The 16,811-nt window shown below is 41.1% G+C and overlaps 2 protein-coding genes across 2 annotated transcripts in view; both read right to left on the reverse strand.

The window, feature by feature from the left end:
* The window catches only part of LOC134648835 (nuclear cap-binding protein subunit 3-like), a 299,957-nt gene that overhangs the window by 58,613 nt on the left and 224,533 nt on the right, over window positions 1-16,811 (reverse strand). The window lies entirely within an intron of this gene.
* Window positions 58-10,110, reverse strand: LOC134648781 (sphingomyelin phosphodiesterase 4). The gene is made up of 13 exons (XM_063503335.1): window positions 10,015-10,110; window positions 9,475-9,777; window positions 8,836-8,938; window positions 8,222-8,432; window positions 7,720-7,897; window positions 7,053-7,345; window positions 6,310-6,496; window positions 5,775-5,896; window positions 5,208-5,425; window positions 4,479-4,609; window positions 1,416-1,520; window positions 668-790; window positions 58-401 (listed from the first exon to the last, which is right to left on the reverse strand). Exons 1-13 carry the CDS (start codon window positions 10,030-10,032, stop codon window positions 72-74), a joined length of 2,322 nt encoding a protein of 773 aa, XP_063359405.1. The 5' UTR covers window positions 10,033-10,110; the 3' UTR covers window positions 58-71.

Below are 16,811 nucleotides of genomic sequence, written 5' to 3' on the forward strand. Positions count from 1 at the left end.
TTATCTACAGTTAAGAATGAAAATAAAACGACAAATTAAAAAAAAGATTTTATTTCTACACTTAGGTAACACTACACTCTCATGATTCCTAACATTTTAAAAGTCGCCTTCGTTAAAACAAGGCACGCCCACATTATGAACAGTATAAAAATATAAAACACTCCGCTGGCAGAATAGAATATCCTTAGGAACAGATAGCCTATGACGACCCAGAAGACGAAAGCTTGGGAGCCTAGCCTGCGTAGAGATAAGCGCGCAGGCAGGTTTTGGCTGACGATGTTTTGATGATTGGTAGCGTCGCGCGCGTAACTGTGGACGGTGCATGGCTGCTGCAGTATTTCGCGGGCAACATGCCCCCAGAAGTCATTTCTATTCCAGAGATTTGTGAATTCGTCTTGATACTGGAAACAGAGAACGGAAATCTTGCATCTAAACTAAACAAGCGAAAGTTCCGTTTCATGGAAAGGGATATGCCCTTGTCAATGAAATTTAAACCTACAGTGTATATCAAATAGAGTTAATTTTGATTTGTTTGAAAATTTAACGTAACAAAACAAATGCAACTCTGTTCCAGGTGAAAATTAGTTTAATTTCATTGACCTTATCAAGAAATAGGCTTAGGAGGTTATAGTAAGTAGAATATGTTTTTACATGTATAAATGCTCACCACTTCGTTCAGTCTCGACGCTATCTGATAAAACATCCGTACTAATATTGTACTCTCATACGTCGCTATAGGCATGAGGTCTGGGTCGCCCATGTAAGTAATGCTTTTTGACTTGCCGCGTAGCTAAAACAAATCAATCTTGTCAGGGAAAATGTATGTGCATTTATTTGGGTGGGATTAAATCGTTTTTATTTGCTTTAATACAAAATATTCGTTACTATCTCCGCGGTGGTTAACCGTATCCGGATAGTTATTTAAAGTGGAAGGCAACAGTCAATTTGTGTAGATTTCAACCAAAAGGGTATGGTATGGTCAATACCTTCTTTACCATAAGGGCACACAAGGCTCGTGCCCAGGGGTCCCATCCTCAGAGGGCCCAGAAGGACAGGCAGTAACAGTACTTATAATTACCCATTACATAATAAATTGAAGATCATAATGAAATAGAAAAATGTTAGTTAACTTAATTCGCTTTATAACTTCTCAAAAGGGCCCCAGCATAGTTTTTAGACGGCCTTGGGTATGGTTGTTGGTTGTAAATAAGGCACTATTGCCTAATGGTACATACTTACCTTTTGAATGAAACCGTCACATATTTGATCATGTGACGTTTTCATTCAAATCACGCCTCTACGGTCTTGTCAAATTATCGACAAAAAAGTGCCATCGTCGAGAGCGCCATCTCCGATAAGCTTTTACCAGCCTTTCCTATTGACTCGACTTTAAATATTTTTGAAAATAATGTTACCTTGTTTGTGATAGATTGCGAGAATTGTGTTTGGTTTGCAAATGACGAGTGTTCCGTGATATCCTCCGCTACTGGATCAAGGGGCAGCAATGACGATTCTTGCAACTGTAATGAAAACTTTCACTGGTCAATTTCAGTTACTTAGTAGGTAAAACACAATTTTAGTTATTATCATTCAATAATAAATTGTTACTTTGCATCAAGTTCGCTCGTTGGAATATCAAAAACACCACATATGTATGTATTTCAAGTGTGTACAATTTTCGAAACCTGTTCTCTAATTATTAAATATATAATATTAAATATTCTGTAATTAAAACAACACTGAGACTTAGAGGGTAAGGGAAGATAAGACTAACATTCTGCTCCGTCCAATATGTCAAAGTTGGGGTAAACAGGTAAACACAACAATGCCAGGTAAAGCGAAGATAAGATTTGGCCATTCTCTCGGGTTTGGAGGTGGGGAAGATTAGTCTCTCGTGAGCTGTCCTTTGCAACGAACGTGTCTATAACCTTCCGTCGTAACTGACAATACCTCGTATTTGATTTAAATAAGTTACACGATTCGCGTTATAGTGCTACCTACCTATTCTAAACCTGGTATTTGATTTAAATAAGTTACGCGATTCGCGATATAGTGCTATTACCTACCTATTCTTTTTGGACTTTCATCCATATAAAAAAAATGTTTCGGCCATGGGAAGATAACAAAAAAGAGTGCGCCGAAGAAGCTTTTAATCTACATACGAAACTTGTAAGAAGTGTGTACAAGAATGTTAAATTCGAAACAGGGCGTCGCGGAGCTACGAAACGTACGATGCAACTTACTGGCGTCTCATACAGTACTATCAAGAGATATGTTAGCAAAAAACAGCAAAAGAAGAGAAACATTTTGTTTTCAAAAATTGACAATTCCACTCGTGATCTTATTAACCGGATTTTAGAGGAGTTCTATTCAAGAAATGAGTCACCCTCAGTTTCCAGGTTACATGAAGAATTAAATAAAATTGGCGCCTTCCCGTATGGTTGCTCACATTTGACAAAATATTTAAGAAATACAGGTCTTAACACAACCCCAAAGATCGCGGATCCGCTAGGATTGTTACAAGTGCACGATGACAAGTCAAAGTTCACTAAGACGAAAAAAAAGTGATCGCTACAGTGACTACTCAAGAGATAACAGTATTCATGGGATTATTCGAAAGATATCTATGGGAGGCCTTGAATGTCCACAAAGCAAGTTTGACTATAACGACAGTTCACCTTGTCGGGGGCTCCGCAAGCTGAGTTTACCGTACGTCGACGGCAATGTGCACTGACCAATCTCGTCAAGCCCGTCAATTTGACCATATTGCGCTGGCAGTGATATTTTGAAATAAAAAATATTAACCCTATAAAGTATCATGTATTTTAATTTGAAACTTCCCTTCTGTCTATAAATAAAGACGCCTTTTGTGTGCATTGGGACTATTTTGAATGAATGAATGAAATCTTTTATTTCAGGCAACTAGTGGCCCATACATAAATACCTTAAAACATACATATTATAAAAGTATAACTAAACACTAAAAAACACATTATGATTGCGACGCATTACGCAACCCCGTAGTGTCAGGGAACCGGCCGGCCGCGGTACCGCCGAAACTTGACACCCTTCGGCCAAAACTCTTCCTTGGTGAAGGTCGCTAGATGTTCAGTCGGAACGATCACCACAAACGAATTAAAATTCGCATTGTATCGAGATTCCAACTTCGCGACCCTCAGGATGAATCCGGTTTTTGCTTTCCCGTACTTTACGGTATCATCGACCTTCGTAAGTAAGGGTAAGGTAAGGTAGTATTTTGGCAATGTATCGTCTCTGGCCGGTAAGAAGTCAATTTTGAGTTATGAATAGACCCATATCGTCGGGGATAGTGCAATACCGCGTAACTAACAAAGTCGAAAGAGTTCGAAATTCAAACACCGTACAAGGAAGTTGGACCTTACTGCATTTGTTAGTTACGCGGTATTGCACTATCCCTGACGATATATAAAAAATATCTATCAGTTAAACGGTAGGTCTTAGCTTCATTAAGGGGACGGTATATGACGTTTTCGATTTAGACCTCACTTTGTGCAATCAATTTGTTCAATGAATGATTAATAACTGCATTAAAAAAACTTGATGGGTCAATGACCTGCCCCAGTAAAGTGAGGTTATGTGCGTGAAGTGCGCTTGTGTGTGAAATGGGGTAAATTGACAGAATCTGAAAATTTACCCACCTCTACCGTCGCCTTAATAAAAGGGTCAATACAGCTGTCAGATTTGATTTCTTAACTTACACCGACTATACTATAGTCACTATAGTCATTAGCCTGTAATTCAAAACAAGAAACCTTTCCACCGAAACTACCGCAAGTAAGCCGGTAAGACGGTAAGTGCAACAGTAGGTGTCTTGCTCTCATATTTCCAAATTCCACATGCAGTTATAATAAACATCAATAACACTGTTGGATTTCTTCTCCTGGCCTAATCCACTTGTACGAGTACCTGATAAACCAAACCATTGTTTTCCAAGCGATAAGCGCTCGTACTTAACAATGAAATGGTTTTGTTCGAATAGGCAGGTATAGATTTTGCTTCGAAATGTAATTATTTAACACGCGCTTAAATCTTAGAGATAAAAAGGTAGCCTATAAAAAAAGCGCATAAACAATTCAAGTGATTCTCGTATTCAAAATGAAAAGCAGAGTGTAATAACTCAGGTGAAAGGCACACTTTCAGTCTCGGACTATTGGCGCTCAGTTCGTGCCTTTAAGTGCCTTTCATCTCTTGGTTTAACAATCTACTATATTGGAACTTATAAACTAACTATCACTTGATCTTGATACTTACCAGTCGCTTTTCGGTGAAGGAAAACATCGTAAGGAAACCAGACTAATCCCAATAAAGGCGTAGTTTGCCCTCGAGTTGGAAGGTAAGCCAAGGAATTTACCTCCCATGAGCCGTGGCAAAAAGCTAGGACACCGAAATAATGATCGTTTTCACCCGGCTTCTTAATATTATACTCAAATAAATCTTACCCCAAAAATATCAGCAAAGAAGTGGATGGTGGCGTTCAGGTAGTTCGGGACCTTTTTGCATTCCTCTAACGCCTGCGAATCTTCGTCCTCGGGAGTCAGCATGAGCCAGTGCTTGAAACTGGCCCACAAACCTATCAAATGAACTGAATTTATATAAATAATAATTAATGATACCATACACCTTTATCATGCCATTTTTTTTTGTCATAATTAAGTTTTTAAATATGGATACGATATAAACTCATTATTTTTAATGAATTTCTTACGGTTTCACACAAGTAAAAAGGTATTTATTTTATAGTAGAGCTAAACTAAATGTATTGTTCTATATGCAGTGCGGTTGGCTCACGAAAATACAGCTCTGGTTCTGAGTGAAAAAAAACACGCCCGGTTTTTTGTCACACAGTAAAAACAATTTTATCGCCTTATCTATATGGTTCAAATTCATATTATATAACTCAAAATTAGGGTCAAAGCTCGAAAAATCAGAGTTTAGCTATCTAAACTATGCTTCCCACGGACATCAACGAATATCTGGCATAGATGTTAAAGGCTCACGTGGGAGTTACCTACTCTTATTTCGGCTGTACACACTCGTCGAGACACTCCGATACGAGTCACGACCTTCTTCGATTGGGTCGGTTTTTTGCCGAGACTCGGCGAGACGCTCTCGACGATTGTGTACCTAGAGCGGGCATTACATGTAATAATGTAATAAATAAAACTAACCTTTATGTTGTTGATTCATTCGTTTTTCGAGCTCTTGTAAATGTTTTTCACTGGCTAATTTGGCCGCAACAATCTTTTTAACAAAGTCTAATGAGTTTTGTTTCTTGTTTTCACTCCATATGGGCTCGTACTCGAAGTTCGGTGACATATTTAATTCGGATATGGCCTGTCTAGCGATAGCGACCCATTTGTGTAGAGCCATGCCGTTATATGAAAAACTAAAAAAAAGAATTAACAAATAGATTTTTTTTACAAATACACCCACATGATTCAACAATTATGTAAGATGTGTCAAGTCTAAGACAAATCCGTTATGCCTGGTTGTCAAAACTTTACGTGTAAAAAACATGGGACAGTGCCGCGACCGCGCCATCTATTTTAACTGTCACACTAGGGCGCAGGATATTTCTATCTACTTTTCATCTCTTTACATTCAATACAATAACTTGTTTTTTCTGAAACCTCTGGAGTATCACGCGTCTATAGTCTACGTGCCGGATTACTACCAGGTGAACCGAATGCTTATTTGCCTCCGTTGAGGTTAAAAGATCAAATTTACCAACATACCTTGAATCAAGTGCAGAGGTGTTATAACTTGATTCGGGACTTGCGTAAAACCCTGAATTATTTTCAGTTACCGCCTTTTCTAATCCTTTCAATATTGGAACAAGGTGTTGCTGAGAAAACACCTGAAACAAAATCATTATAAATTGCAGACATACGGTTTTGTCGCATAATAAGCTTCCACTAACATGGATTTCGTTCAGGTTTTCGTCAATATCTTCTGGGGAAATCTCGCGCTTTTTCTAGCTATACCTATATGCAAATATGGCGCGCAGCGCTTTTTAAACTAACAGGTGGCAACACTGACGCAAATTTTACTTTTGTAACTTTCTGTTTGCAAAAATATTTTCATATTATATTTATGAATTACTACTATGTGAAACTAGAGGGGTTCTAGGTATATACTACGCGAGGCGGGTATAAAATGGTAAAAAATGGGTCACGTATTTAGGGGTATGTTCCCCTATATATTAAACCGCACATAGCATCTTTTAAAACGCCGGCTGACATACACTATACTTCGGAGATTATTACGAACCTTTCCCAATCGGAACAGCATGACGGCATTTTTGTAAGAAGTCAGATCTAGGACCATGAACCGCGGCAGCACTAGCTGTAGTATGCAGGTGTAGGCAGGGAAGTTCTCGGCGATGTACTGTGTGAAACTCGCGTCGAGTGCTGCGTGGGTGCTGCCCTCTTCCTGGTTGTTGTTTGTCTGAGGGAACCTGCAAAAATAACATAACCGATATATAATGGAAGTTGTCGATCCCCAAGAGAATGGTCTCTTGAACAACATAGGCTCTCAAAAGTTTGAAATTATCACGCTTTGCGACAATGTCGTACTCCTTTTATCTATAGGCACAGAATAAGTAATAGTACTACCGTACAGAAAGGACACTTCCTACAAAACCGAAGTTTCACAGCGATTCAGGGTCGAATAATGATATCCCTTTCTAACTTACAGCACTGCAGATGACACGACTATAATAGGTGCTTCTGAAAAAGAACTTGCAGTGCTGCTGCGAAGGATTGAGTTTATCAGCGATGTCAGCGATGAGTATGGTCTTAAAATCAATAGAAGCAAGATGTTTATTGATCGTCCTGGGAAAACGAAGAAAACAAACGAGTTGCACGATCTGGAGGTGGTAAACAAGTTTGTGTACCTGGGGTCGCAAATAAGCGACGATGGGGAATGCGGCCAAGAGGTCATTAGAAGAGCACAGATGGCCAAAGCTGCGGTGAAAAGACTCGAGAAATGTAAAATGTAATTATATGACATACCTGTCCTGATTGATAGCATTATCCGTATACCTCCACGGCTGTATAAGGCTCAACCACAGCTCCATGACCAGTCTAAACGACGCATCTAACGGCCAAGTCGACACCATATGCTTTATATAATGATAAGCCCGCGCGCACATGAGTTGCCGAGCGTACGTCCTTAGGCCGTCCGACCGACACGCCGGGTCGGATAGGTGCTTCGCAGAGAAGGAGTGAATGTGTTTAACTAGAACACGCACTGTGCGGACACGCTCTGGACTGGAATTGGCGTTTATGTAGTTCTTTTGGTACATCTGGAAGGATATACATAAACACAATTGTACACAAGGTTTGGAATAAATAAAAAGCGGTTTGCCTAATTAAGGTTTGGTACCCAAAGAGTAAAAACGGGACCCTATTACTAAGACTCCACAGTCCATCTGTCTGTCACCAGGCTGTATCTCATGAACCGTAATAGCTAGACAGTTTAAATTTTCACAGATGATGTATTTTTGTTGCCACTATAACAACAAATACAAAAAAGTACGGAACCCTCGGTGGGCGAGTCCGACTCGCGTTTGATCGGTTTTTTTTCTAATAGCTGCAGGAAAGGAAGACCAAATTACGCCCAGCTTGCCTCAAAATTGTACATGTTTACGTGTTGCCACTGTTGCTTAAAGTAACTTACTTCAATATTTCTTGCGTTAAACTGTTCCACACTCATCCATACGTCGATGAAGACTTGCAGCACAGTCTCCGAGCGCCACACTTCGTTCCGCGTCTGATTTTGTGGCGGTGTGTGTTGATTGCTTATTCCGGGCAGGTCCGGTATTATCAGGAGAGATGGTGAATGTTGGCTGAATGGTCTGAAAATATTAATTATTAATAAAAAGATGTTGATGAATCTTCTCTTTTTATTCAAGACTCGGAGAAAAATAATTGTAACAATATGGGCTTGAGTTAAGTTTTTTTCGGTTAGAAACAAAGGTTTTTTTTAAGGCCGCAGACCAAACGACTTGCGTTCATGCCATGCGACTTGATTAAAATGTATAGATTGGAGTGGTGTTATAATGAAGTCCAGTTTAAAAAGAAATAGAAGCAGCGAAATTTTATGGCAATAAAATAGATTAATATGCTTATTCACATGACCATTTCATACTAGGACAATTTTATATTAGGTAGGTACCAACCTGTTAGCGGTTTGAAGTGGTGCCGCCATATGAACTTTTCCCGAATAGTTTGGTATGTGAGGCAGCACTGGTACATTAGGGTCAGAAGGTAAGAAGTGCATCAAGTAATCACAGGCCAACGCAAAATATGCACAGTTTTCCCATGAGCTCTTGTTTGGGCTGAAGCTCACCAAGTGAAGGGCAAAGTTGAATATATAGAAGTCAAATGGATCTGAATATTTAGGTTAAGGAATTATTGAGGAAGTCACATATACTATACAGATACACCAATATAGCTGGTCAACCAAACCTTGTCAGTAAAAAAAGGCGCAAAATTCAAATTTTCTATGGGACGATATCCCTTCGCGCCTACATTTTTCAAATTTGCCGCCTTTTTCTACTGTCAAGATCTGGTTGACCAAGTATAGGTAAATGAGAAATCTTCGGCATTTCTGGGACGACTCTTTATACAATAGGCACATTCAATAAAATGAAGTAAATAATTTAAAAAAACATGAAATTGTACTCATGTTTTTTTTTTGATGAAAACTGTTTCAAGGACAATTTTTTCTATAACAATGGTCTTAAATATGTTTAATTCTGCAAGTATTACAGGATAGATGTATAAAGGATACTGAGAGCTAAAGCCACTGCATTGAGTGACTGTGGGTCGGTTGTCAGCATGTCCATGTAGAACTGAGGACATCTCCCTCTTTCTAATGTCATCTGCAACTCCATCTGAAATGAATGCAGGGTTTAAAAAGATTCTTGAGCAGCAGTTTAAACATTTTTTTATGATTCAAGTGTGAAGTACCTAGTGAGATAGGTCTAAACATACATTTAGACATACATTTAGTGGGTAATGACACTGTCAATGAAATTCAATGAACAATCACTACATAGTATAAAACAAAGTTGCTTCCCGCTGTCTGTCTGTCTGTATGCTTAGATCTTTAAAACAACGCAACGGATTTTGATGCGGTTTTTTTTAATAGGTAGAGTGATTAAAGAGGAAGGTTTATGTATAATTTTTTGACCCGTGCAAAGCCAGGGGCGGGTCTCTAGTGTCCTATTTCCAGTCAGCAATACTATTATCTTAGCACCTTTGCATACAAACTTCTAGGCAGCAGGTATACCTTTTCTCTGCAGCTGACAGGGAGCTACAAGGATCTTTTGCTAATTACAAACTCCACTATAGTTTTACGTATGATTGCTGGTGTACAATTGTCTGTTTTTCATTATTCATTAAAATACAATAGTTACAAGTTACTTACCGGCAGAGAACTTAACGGCAGGTTGTACTTCAACTGAGGATCCAGCAACAGCTTATAACACAGCCTGAACATGGGGCCCTGCGGCTCTAAGAAGCTAACCAACAACTCATATTCATATCTGTCCGTGTCCCAGGACACAGAGCGTAATCCCCAGCCATTCGAGAATGAGGAAGCAAATATATTGTTGATAAGCTGAGGGAATATTGCTTGTAAGTCTTTACTGGGACTTGATTGGTCTATTATTGTTGTTAGCGCTTTCAGTTTTTCCAGCAGTGGGTAGTTTAGGCAGGTGTAGAACCTGGTCTGCAACAAATAATATTGAAGATATTGTAAAAGGCTTTTCACATCTTAACCTTTTAACCGCCAGACGGCGAAGGAATATGCCGTGCTCCCGACGCCAGGCGATCGCAATTATTTAAGCGAAATTGAACTTTACGGAGTCCCGCGTAAGTCCCTCAGAATTCAGATTGTAGGTTATAAAAACGTATGTTTCAGTATTATAATGATATTATATTTTAACAATGATTATGAACAACTCACCACAATGTCGAGAGCCATGGCGAAAAGTTTTATATTATAACACCTTTTATTTTATAAGCAGCTAATCATGCTATTTATAAGTTTGTTTATAAATATTAACAACATTAAAATACAAAAAAATACAAGGTAGTCGCCGTTACCGCGAGTCCGGTTAATGCTCAACCCAGGAATGTACAGCCCAATAATTGGCGTCCACTTTTTTGGACGCGAATTATTGGGTTGTACATTATTGCCCTGTCCAAACAGTGGCTTCATATTATTGGCACGGACCAAGCTTGTACACCCTGATAACGCTCAACCCAATAATACACGACCCAATAATACGAATCCATTTAGTGAACGCCGAATATTGGTCGCATATTATTGGCCCGTACCGATAATGCTCGACCTGGGATTGCTCAACCCAGGAATGTACAGCCCAATAATTGGCGTCCACTTTTCGCTGCAAACCACAGACTATAAATATTTGACACATAGAGTGATATTCTAGGGATGGGACGACGGTTTTTAAGTTTACGATTCAATAATGTTGTCATGCGCAAAAAATAAAGCAAATACTGTACTGGTATTATGATGTATTATAGCTGGTCAACCAAGTGTTGTCAGTCAAAAAAGGCGCGAAATTCAAATTTTCTATGGGACGTACCTTCGTACGTATACCTTCGCGCCTACATTTTTCAAATTTGCCGCCTTTTTCTACTGTCAAGATCTGGTTGACCAAGTATATAAATTATAGTTTGTCAAAGGACTGTCTCATTTCAAACATAGACAGAGAGAATTATACTGTCTTTGTCTTACACTAGTACTAGCACCCAAAAGAAAAGGATGAGTATAGTTTATAGGATGAGTATTTTTTTGTGGTAACACACTATCGCACCGCCCGCGACCTTGGTGCGTGGCACCCATAAGTGAGAGCGAGAAAGAGATATCTGTCTCTCGCTCTTATTTATGGGTGCGACGCACCAAAGTCGCGTTGCGGTGCGATAGTGTGTTATCACTTTTATGTACTTACAATTTGGTTTGACCAACTATATATTCCTTTGTCATAAGCCCCCTCCACACTCATGCGCGAATCGAGGCGCGAAGCCGCGAACGCGAGTGCGGAGTCGATTTCGCAGAGTGTGGAGGGGGCTTAAGGTGGAAGTTGGTGGAAGGATATTATGGTCTTGTTACGGAGCTCCTGGATGTGGTGGTGCAATTTAGGAGGATGTCGTCGGCGTATTACATGATTGTGGTTCCCATTTTGGTTGTTTTAAGCCCCCTCCAGACTATGTGCGTGAATCGCGGCGGGAAAACGCGAACGCGAGTGTGGAGGGGGCTTTAGAGGCGGTCCAGGTTTTAAGGCCCCAGTACACAATGGGCCATCGCCGGCCACTCCAAGGGACGCAGCCATGCGGTAGAATGAGATAGCAATATCACTTGCTCCCTCTAACGCATAAATGCGTCCCTTGGAGTGGCCGGCGATGGCCCATTGTGTACTAGGGCCTTTACATTATTGGTCCCAGCACTGAGCCAAAGTCGTAACACACTACAGCACCGCACCGATTTTTGCGCGCCCATAAGTGAGACCGAGAAACATATATCTCTTTCTCGCTCTCACATATTGTTGCGGCGCAACGTGGCCTTGGTGCGGTGAGGTAGTGTGTTATGGCTATTATGTTTGCCGGCAAAGATTTCAAGGATAATTATGATAGCCTGGCCTTACAAGCACGGAATTTTCATTCGGTTTCGGTACGGAATATCAGGTGGGAACGGGACGTCCCTCTACAAATGCATAGCGCTGTCTCGCTTGCACATGTAAATTCCTAGGCAAATTAGACTCTCGCGCGAGCCACGAGACGAGCCGCGAGCCGCGCCACGAGACGCGAGTGTAAGCGGTGGGCTCGCGGCTCGTCTCGTGGCTCGCAAGCTCGTCGAGCTAATATAATTTAAACACTAACGGCACGGCATAAGGTTTATAACCGAATGACAAGCCGAACGCGAGTATAAGCGGTGGGCTCGCGTCTCGTGGCGCGGCTCGCGGCTCGTCTCGTGGCTCGCGCGAGAGTCTAATCCGCGTAGTAGGTGTGCGGCCAACCTATAGCCCCCTCCAGACTCCAGAGTATGGAGGTGGCTTAGCAAAGGAAGTAAGCCCCCATTCGCACGGCAGCTTTTTCAACGCGCGTTAAAAAGGCGTTTGAATGACAAAAATGGATACATGTGTATTTATTGACACGACAGCGGTGGCGCTTTTTATCAAGCGTTATTGGATTTTCGACTTTAAGCCTTGGTTGTTAAATCGAATTTAGAGTGCGGACAGATTCAACCGCTTTTTTAACGCGCGTTGAAAAAGCTGCTGTGCGAATGGGGACTAAGGCCATTGGTCTCACGAGCGCTTTTAAAACGCGCGTTAAAAAAGCGTTTTAATGACACAAATGGATACATGTGTATGAAGGATATGGTCTTGTTTCGGAGCTCCTGGATGTGGTGGTGCAATTTAGGAGGATGTCGTCGGCGTATGCATGAATGTGGTTCCCATTTTGCTTGTTTTAAGCCCCATCCAGACTTATGTGCGTGAATCGCGCTGCGAAGCCACGAACGCGAGTGTCGAGGGGGCTTTAGAGGCGTTCCATGATGACATTCAGATATAGCTGGTCAACCAAATCTTGTCAGTAAAAAAAGGCGCGAAATTCAAATTTTCTATGGGACGATATCCCTTCGCACCTACATTTTTCAAATTTGCCGCCTTTTTCTACTGTCAAGATCTGGTTGACCAAGTATACATTACATTATTGGTCTCAGCTAGGGTTGCCAGATCAAAAGGCGCTATTATCGGGAAAACATATATTTTTTTCGGGATTTTGAGACTTAAGCCGGGAAAAAGAAAACATTCAAATTAAAGTACCTAATTGTATTTAAAACAACGATATTTTACATTATTGGCACTACGTAAACTGCTCTGCCCATAGACGTTATTATAACGCTGACGCGCTCGACACGGGTCGCTCGCTCGCACGACGAAAGTTCGGAACTTGAAATTATTGTTTTATAACGTGCAGCTGTTTTTCGGGACATTAATTTCCACTTTGTCGGGAATCGGGAACACATGCTAAAAATCGGGAGAATCCCGCGAAATCCCGACCATGTGGCAACCATAGGCTCCACAGACCTTGCAATAAATCGTACGCGATTTTCAATCCTTTGACGACTGCATTCAATTGATATTTTTGGCGAACCGCGAGTTCTCAGTTCGGGGCGAACTACTAGTATAGCTGGTCAAGCAAATCTTGACAGTAAAAAAAAGCGCGAAATTCAAATTTTCTATGGGACGATATCCCTTCGCGCCTACATTTTTCAAATTTGTCGCCTTTTTCTACTGACAAGATCTGCTTGACCAGCTATAAATGTATTGCTGTATGTTTATTTTCAAGTTTTTTTTTTTATCTGGTCAATTGCCATATACACTCGTACCGACGGTAAACGGCCTGATGGCTTGACTTTGGTACCATGGGAAAGGGGGCGGTGTTTGGTATGGGACGCTACGTGCGTCAGTACCTTCGCCGCCTCCCATGTCAGCCGTACCTCACGCGTGGCCGGAGCGGCAGCGGAAACAGAAGCGGATGTGAAGCGTCGAAAATATGATCCTCTCTCCCCTGCCTACATAATCGTCCCTTTCGCAGTTGAAACGGCGGGTAGCTGGGGAGCCGATGCGGAGCGCTTCACACGCGACTTAGGACGTCGACTCAGACAGAAAGGGGAAGGCCCCCGCTCCGAGTCGTTCTCGTTCCTCGTGCAAAGGCTGTCCGTCCGTGGTAGGGTTGCCAGATGGTCGGGATTTGGCGGGATTCTCCCGATTTTTAGCATAAGTTCCCGATTCCCGACAAAGTGGAAATTAATGTCCCGAAAAACAGCTGCACGTTCTTCTTCTTCTACCTAGCGTTATCCCGGCCTTTGCCAGGGTCCGCTTCCCTACTTGCTTTCCTCCACTTTGCGCGATCCTGGGCGTCATCTCGTGTGAGCCAGTTCACGCTCATATCTGCTTTCACGACATCGAGCCATCACTTTTTTGGTCTGCCCTTGGGTCGGGGGCCGTCAAGGGCTAGTTTAAGGCATATGTTTCCTACGTAGTCAGCTGGCCTGCGACAAACGTGGCCGAACCACCGGAGGCGACATTCTTGGAGCTTCTCTGCTACGTCACGGACTGCGAGGCTGCCGCGGATGTACTCGTTACGGATGCGGTCAGCGCGCGCTGCGCAGCGCACGTTATAAAACAATAATTTCAAGTTCCGAACTGTCGTCGAGCGAGCGAGCGATCCGTGTCGAGCGCATCAGCGTTATAAAAACGTCTATGGGCAGAGCAGTTTACGTAGTGCCAATAATGTAAAATATCGTTGTTTTTAATACAATTTGGCACTTAAATTTGAATGTTTTCTTTTTCCCGAATTAAGTCTCAAAATCCCGAAAAATTTATATTTTTTCCCGATAAATTTTCTGCCTTTCGATCTGGCAACCCTAGTCCGTGGTGATCCATCCAGCGTGGTAATGCTGCGAGCATCATGGGCACCTTTGCACCAGGAACGACTTGAAGCATTTTGTTTTTTTTTTTTTTTTTAATTTATAATTTTTATTTGTAATTTTAGATCTTGCAACTAAAATTTGAACAACTTCCCAGTATCTGATTCAGTTGTAATTCTGGTGCCAATGCAATAATATGCTAGCAGGGTGGTGATCTGATGATGCAGTCCGTAGGCAGCCAAAAAGAAACTCCTCGATGGAAAACACAAACACAACGAGTTAGGCTCATTAGAAAGGTCTTAAGCAAGAAGTACTCGCTAGATAGACATCCAAATAAGAATAAGTACAGTCAGAAATAAAAGTGTGTCACAATTTTTGAAGTGAAAACTTCTTTAGCGGCGCTGGGCACTTTTTGAGGTGGCGAAAAAATGATAAACTCGAGACAGCGTAAGGCGATCACGTGACCGTAAGATTTAGATGGAAACATTTAGATGGCATTTAAAACAATAAAGAAAAACTCAATGACATTACATGGATACGAGGACAATACGAGGATCTCACAGTTACATTCTAAATTTATATCACTCAAATATAATTCAATAAAGCTAGGTACATCTCGATGAAATCGCTAATAAAATGAACTCTAGTACTGGTGAATAAAACTCAAAATATCATGACCAAATATATTTAGTTGCGATGTCTGCAAGGTAACTTTGCAATTTCTATTCAAATTTTAAACAATTAACGCTACAAATTTGAATTTCGAATTTTAAACAAGCTCACTGACCAGCAATTTCGGAACTAAAGGTTTTCAATAGAAATTATACATACCGTAAAATGGGGTGAGTAGGTTTCGCGGTGAGAGTTGGGTTATGAATGGGGAGAGAAGGTTTGAAAGGGGGGTGAGATGGTTTTTTAAGGCTACTGCCACAAAAACAATGCATTCCAATTTAAATTGGAGCTATAGTAATACTCATAATAAAAAAAAAAATCGATCCAACAATCTTCCAAAATCACCTTTGTATGAAAACCCAACTCACCCCAAATACGCGGGACTACGGGGTGAGGTGGGTTTTCCTGTTTATCGTCAAAGTTATGAAATGGAACTACCCAAAATAAAATAAAAACGAAAATACAAACTTCCGGAACACTTATTATATACACCATTCAGTTTGCATATGTAAAAATAAAATGTTATCGAGGTTTGAATGTCAGTTTGGCACCTACTCACCCCATTTTACGGTAGTGCTGCAGACATTTTGGACTAGTCATTGAGTTTTCACTTCTGTCGGCACTCCCGGAGTGCAACCCGTTGTTGTTTTTTTTTGGCATAATTGTGTTAAAATCCGAAATTCTTTTTCGCCAGTATCTGATCCCAATTGATGATTCCTTCTATATCGAGTGGTTTGGAAATCCAAGGAAAAATTGAACTTCCAAGGCTCACAAAATTTATGCACACCTCCTGAAATTGAGCAAACTCTGATTACACGCATTTATTTTAGGACCAAATGAAGGTATTAAAACGATTTCCAGCTTGCTGAGAATTAATTCCTCAAAATGCTGTTTTAGGTAGGAACACAAATAAACCGTATACTCAGGTATAAATCTATTTGTATTATCTAATATTTTAGTTTTTTTTTTCACTTGCGGAAGCGCCCCCCTGGGCAGCATGAACGCCCCCCAATCGCTTCCGCGACCCTTACCGCCCCCCTGAAACTCTTCAGAGCCCACTGGGGGGCGGTATTGACCACTTTGGGAAACTATGGACTAAGTCAATATTGAGGTAATCAATTTAACTTTAATAGTTTGTAGCTTTCTAATAGACCCCGAAGGCTAATCCTATTGTCTATTGTTCAGTAAAACCGCACGTGCCTGCCTGCAAAAAAGGGTCTAGTTATTCTATTTGGCACCTGAGCGCGGGCTAGTCCAACGCTCAAAAAACCAGTGTAGGTGCGCTCTCCGATAACGCGCCTTTGTTACGCATCTCGATGACACATTTTAGACTGGTTCTGTAGCTTTCGACTCGCCGGCACTCAGTAACCGAGGTACCGATTTTTTATGCAGGTGGTTGTGGCACGTGGCACGAGCGGTTTTTCTTAACAATAGACAATAGGATTAGCCTTCGGGGTCTATTAGAAAGCTACAAAATATTATATTATACATTATACATGTAATGTTTTTGATGAGCTCTCATCTCTTTTTGTAGGCAGTCCTTCTTTTCGGGTACTCATACCCATACTATGTATACACTTCATAACTAAACACATCTTCATTCATACTCACATCGTACATCGTAGTTTACC

Source organism: Cydia amplana, chromosome 6 (genome assembly GCF_948474715.1).
Source record: "Cydia amplana chromosome 6, ilCydAmpl1.1, whole genome shotgun sequence".
NCBI lineage: Eukaryota > Metazoa > Arthropoda > Insecta > Lepidoptera > Tortricidae > Cydia > Cydia amplana.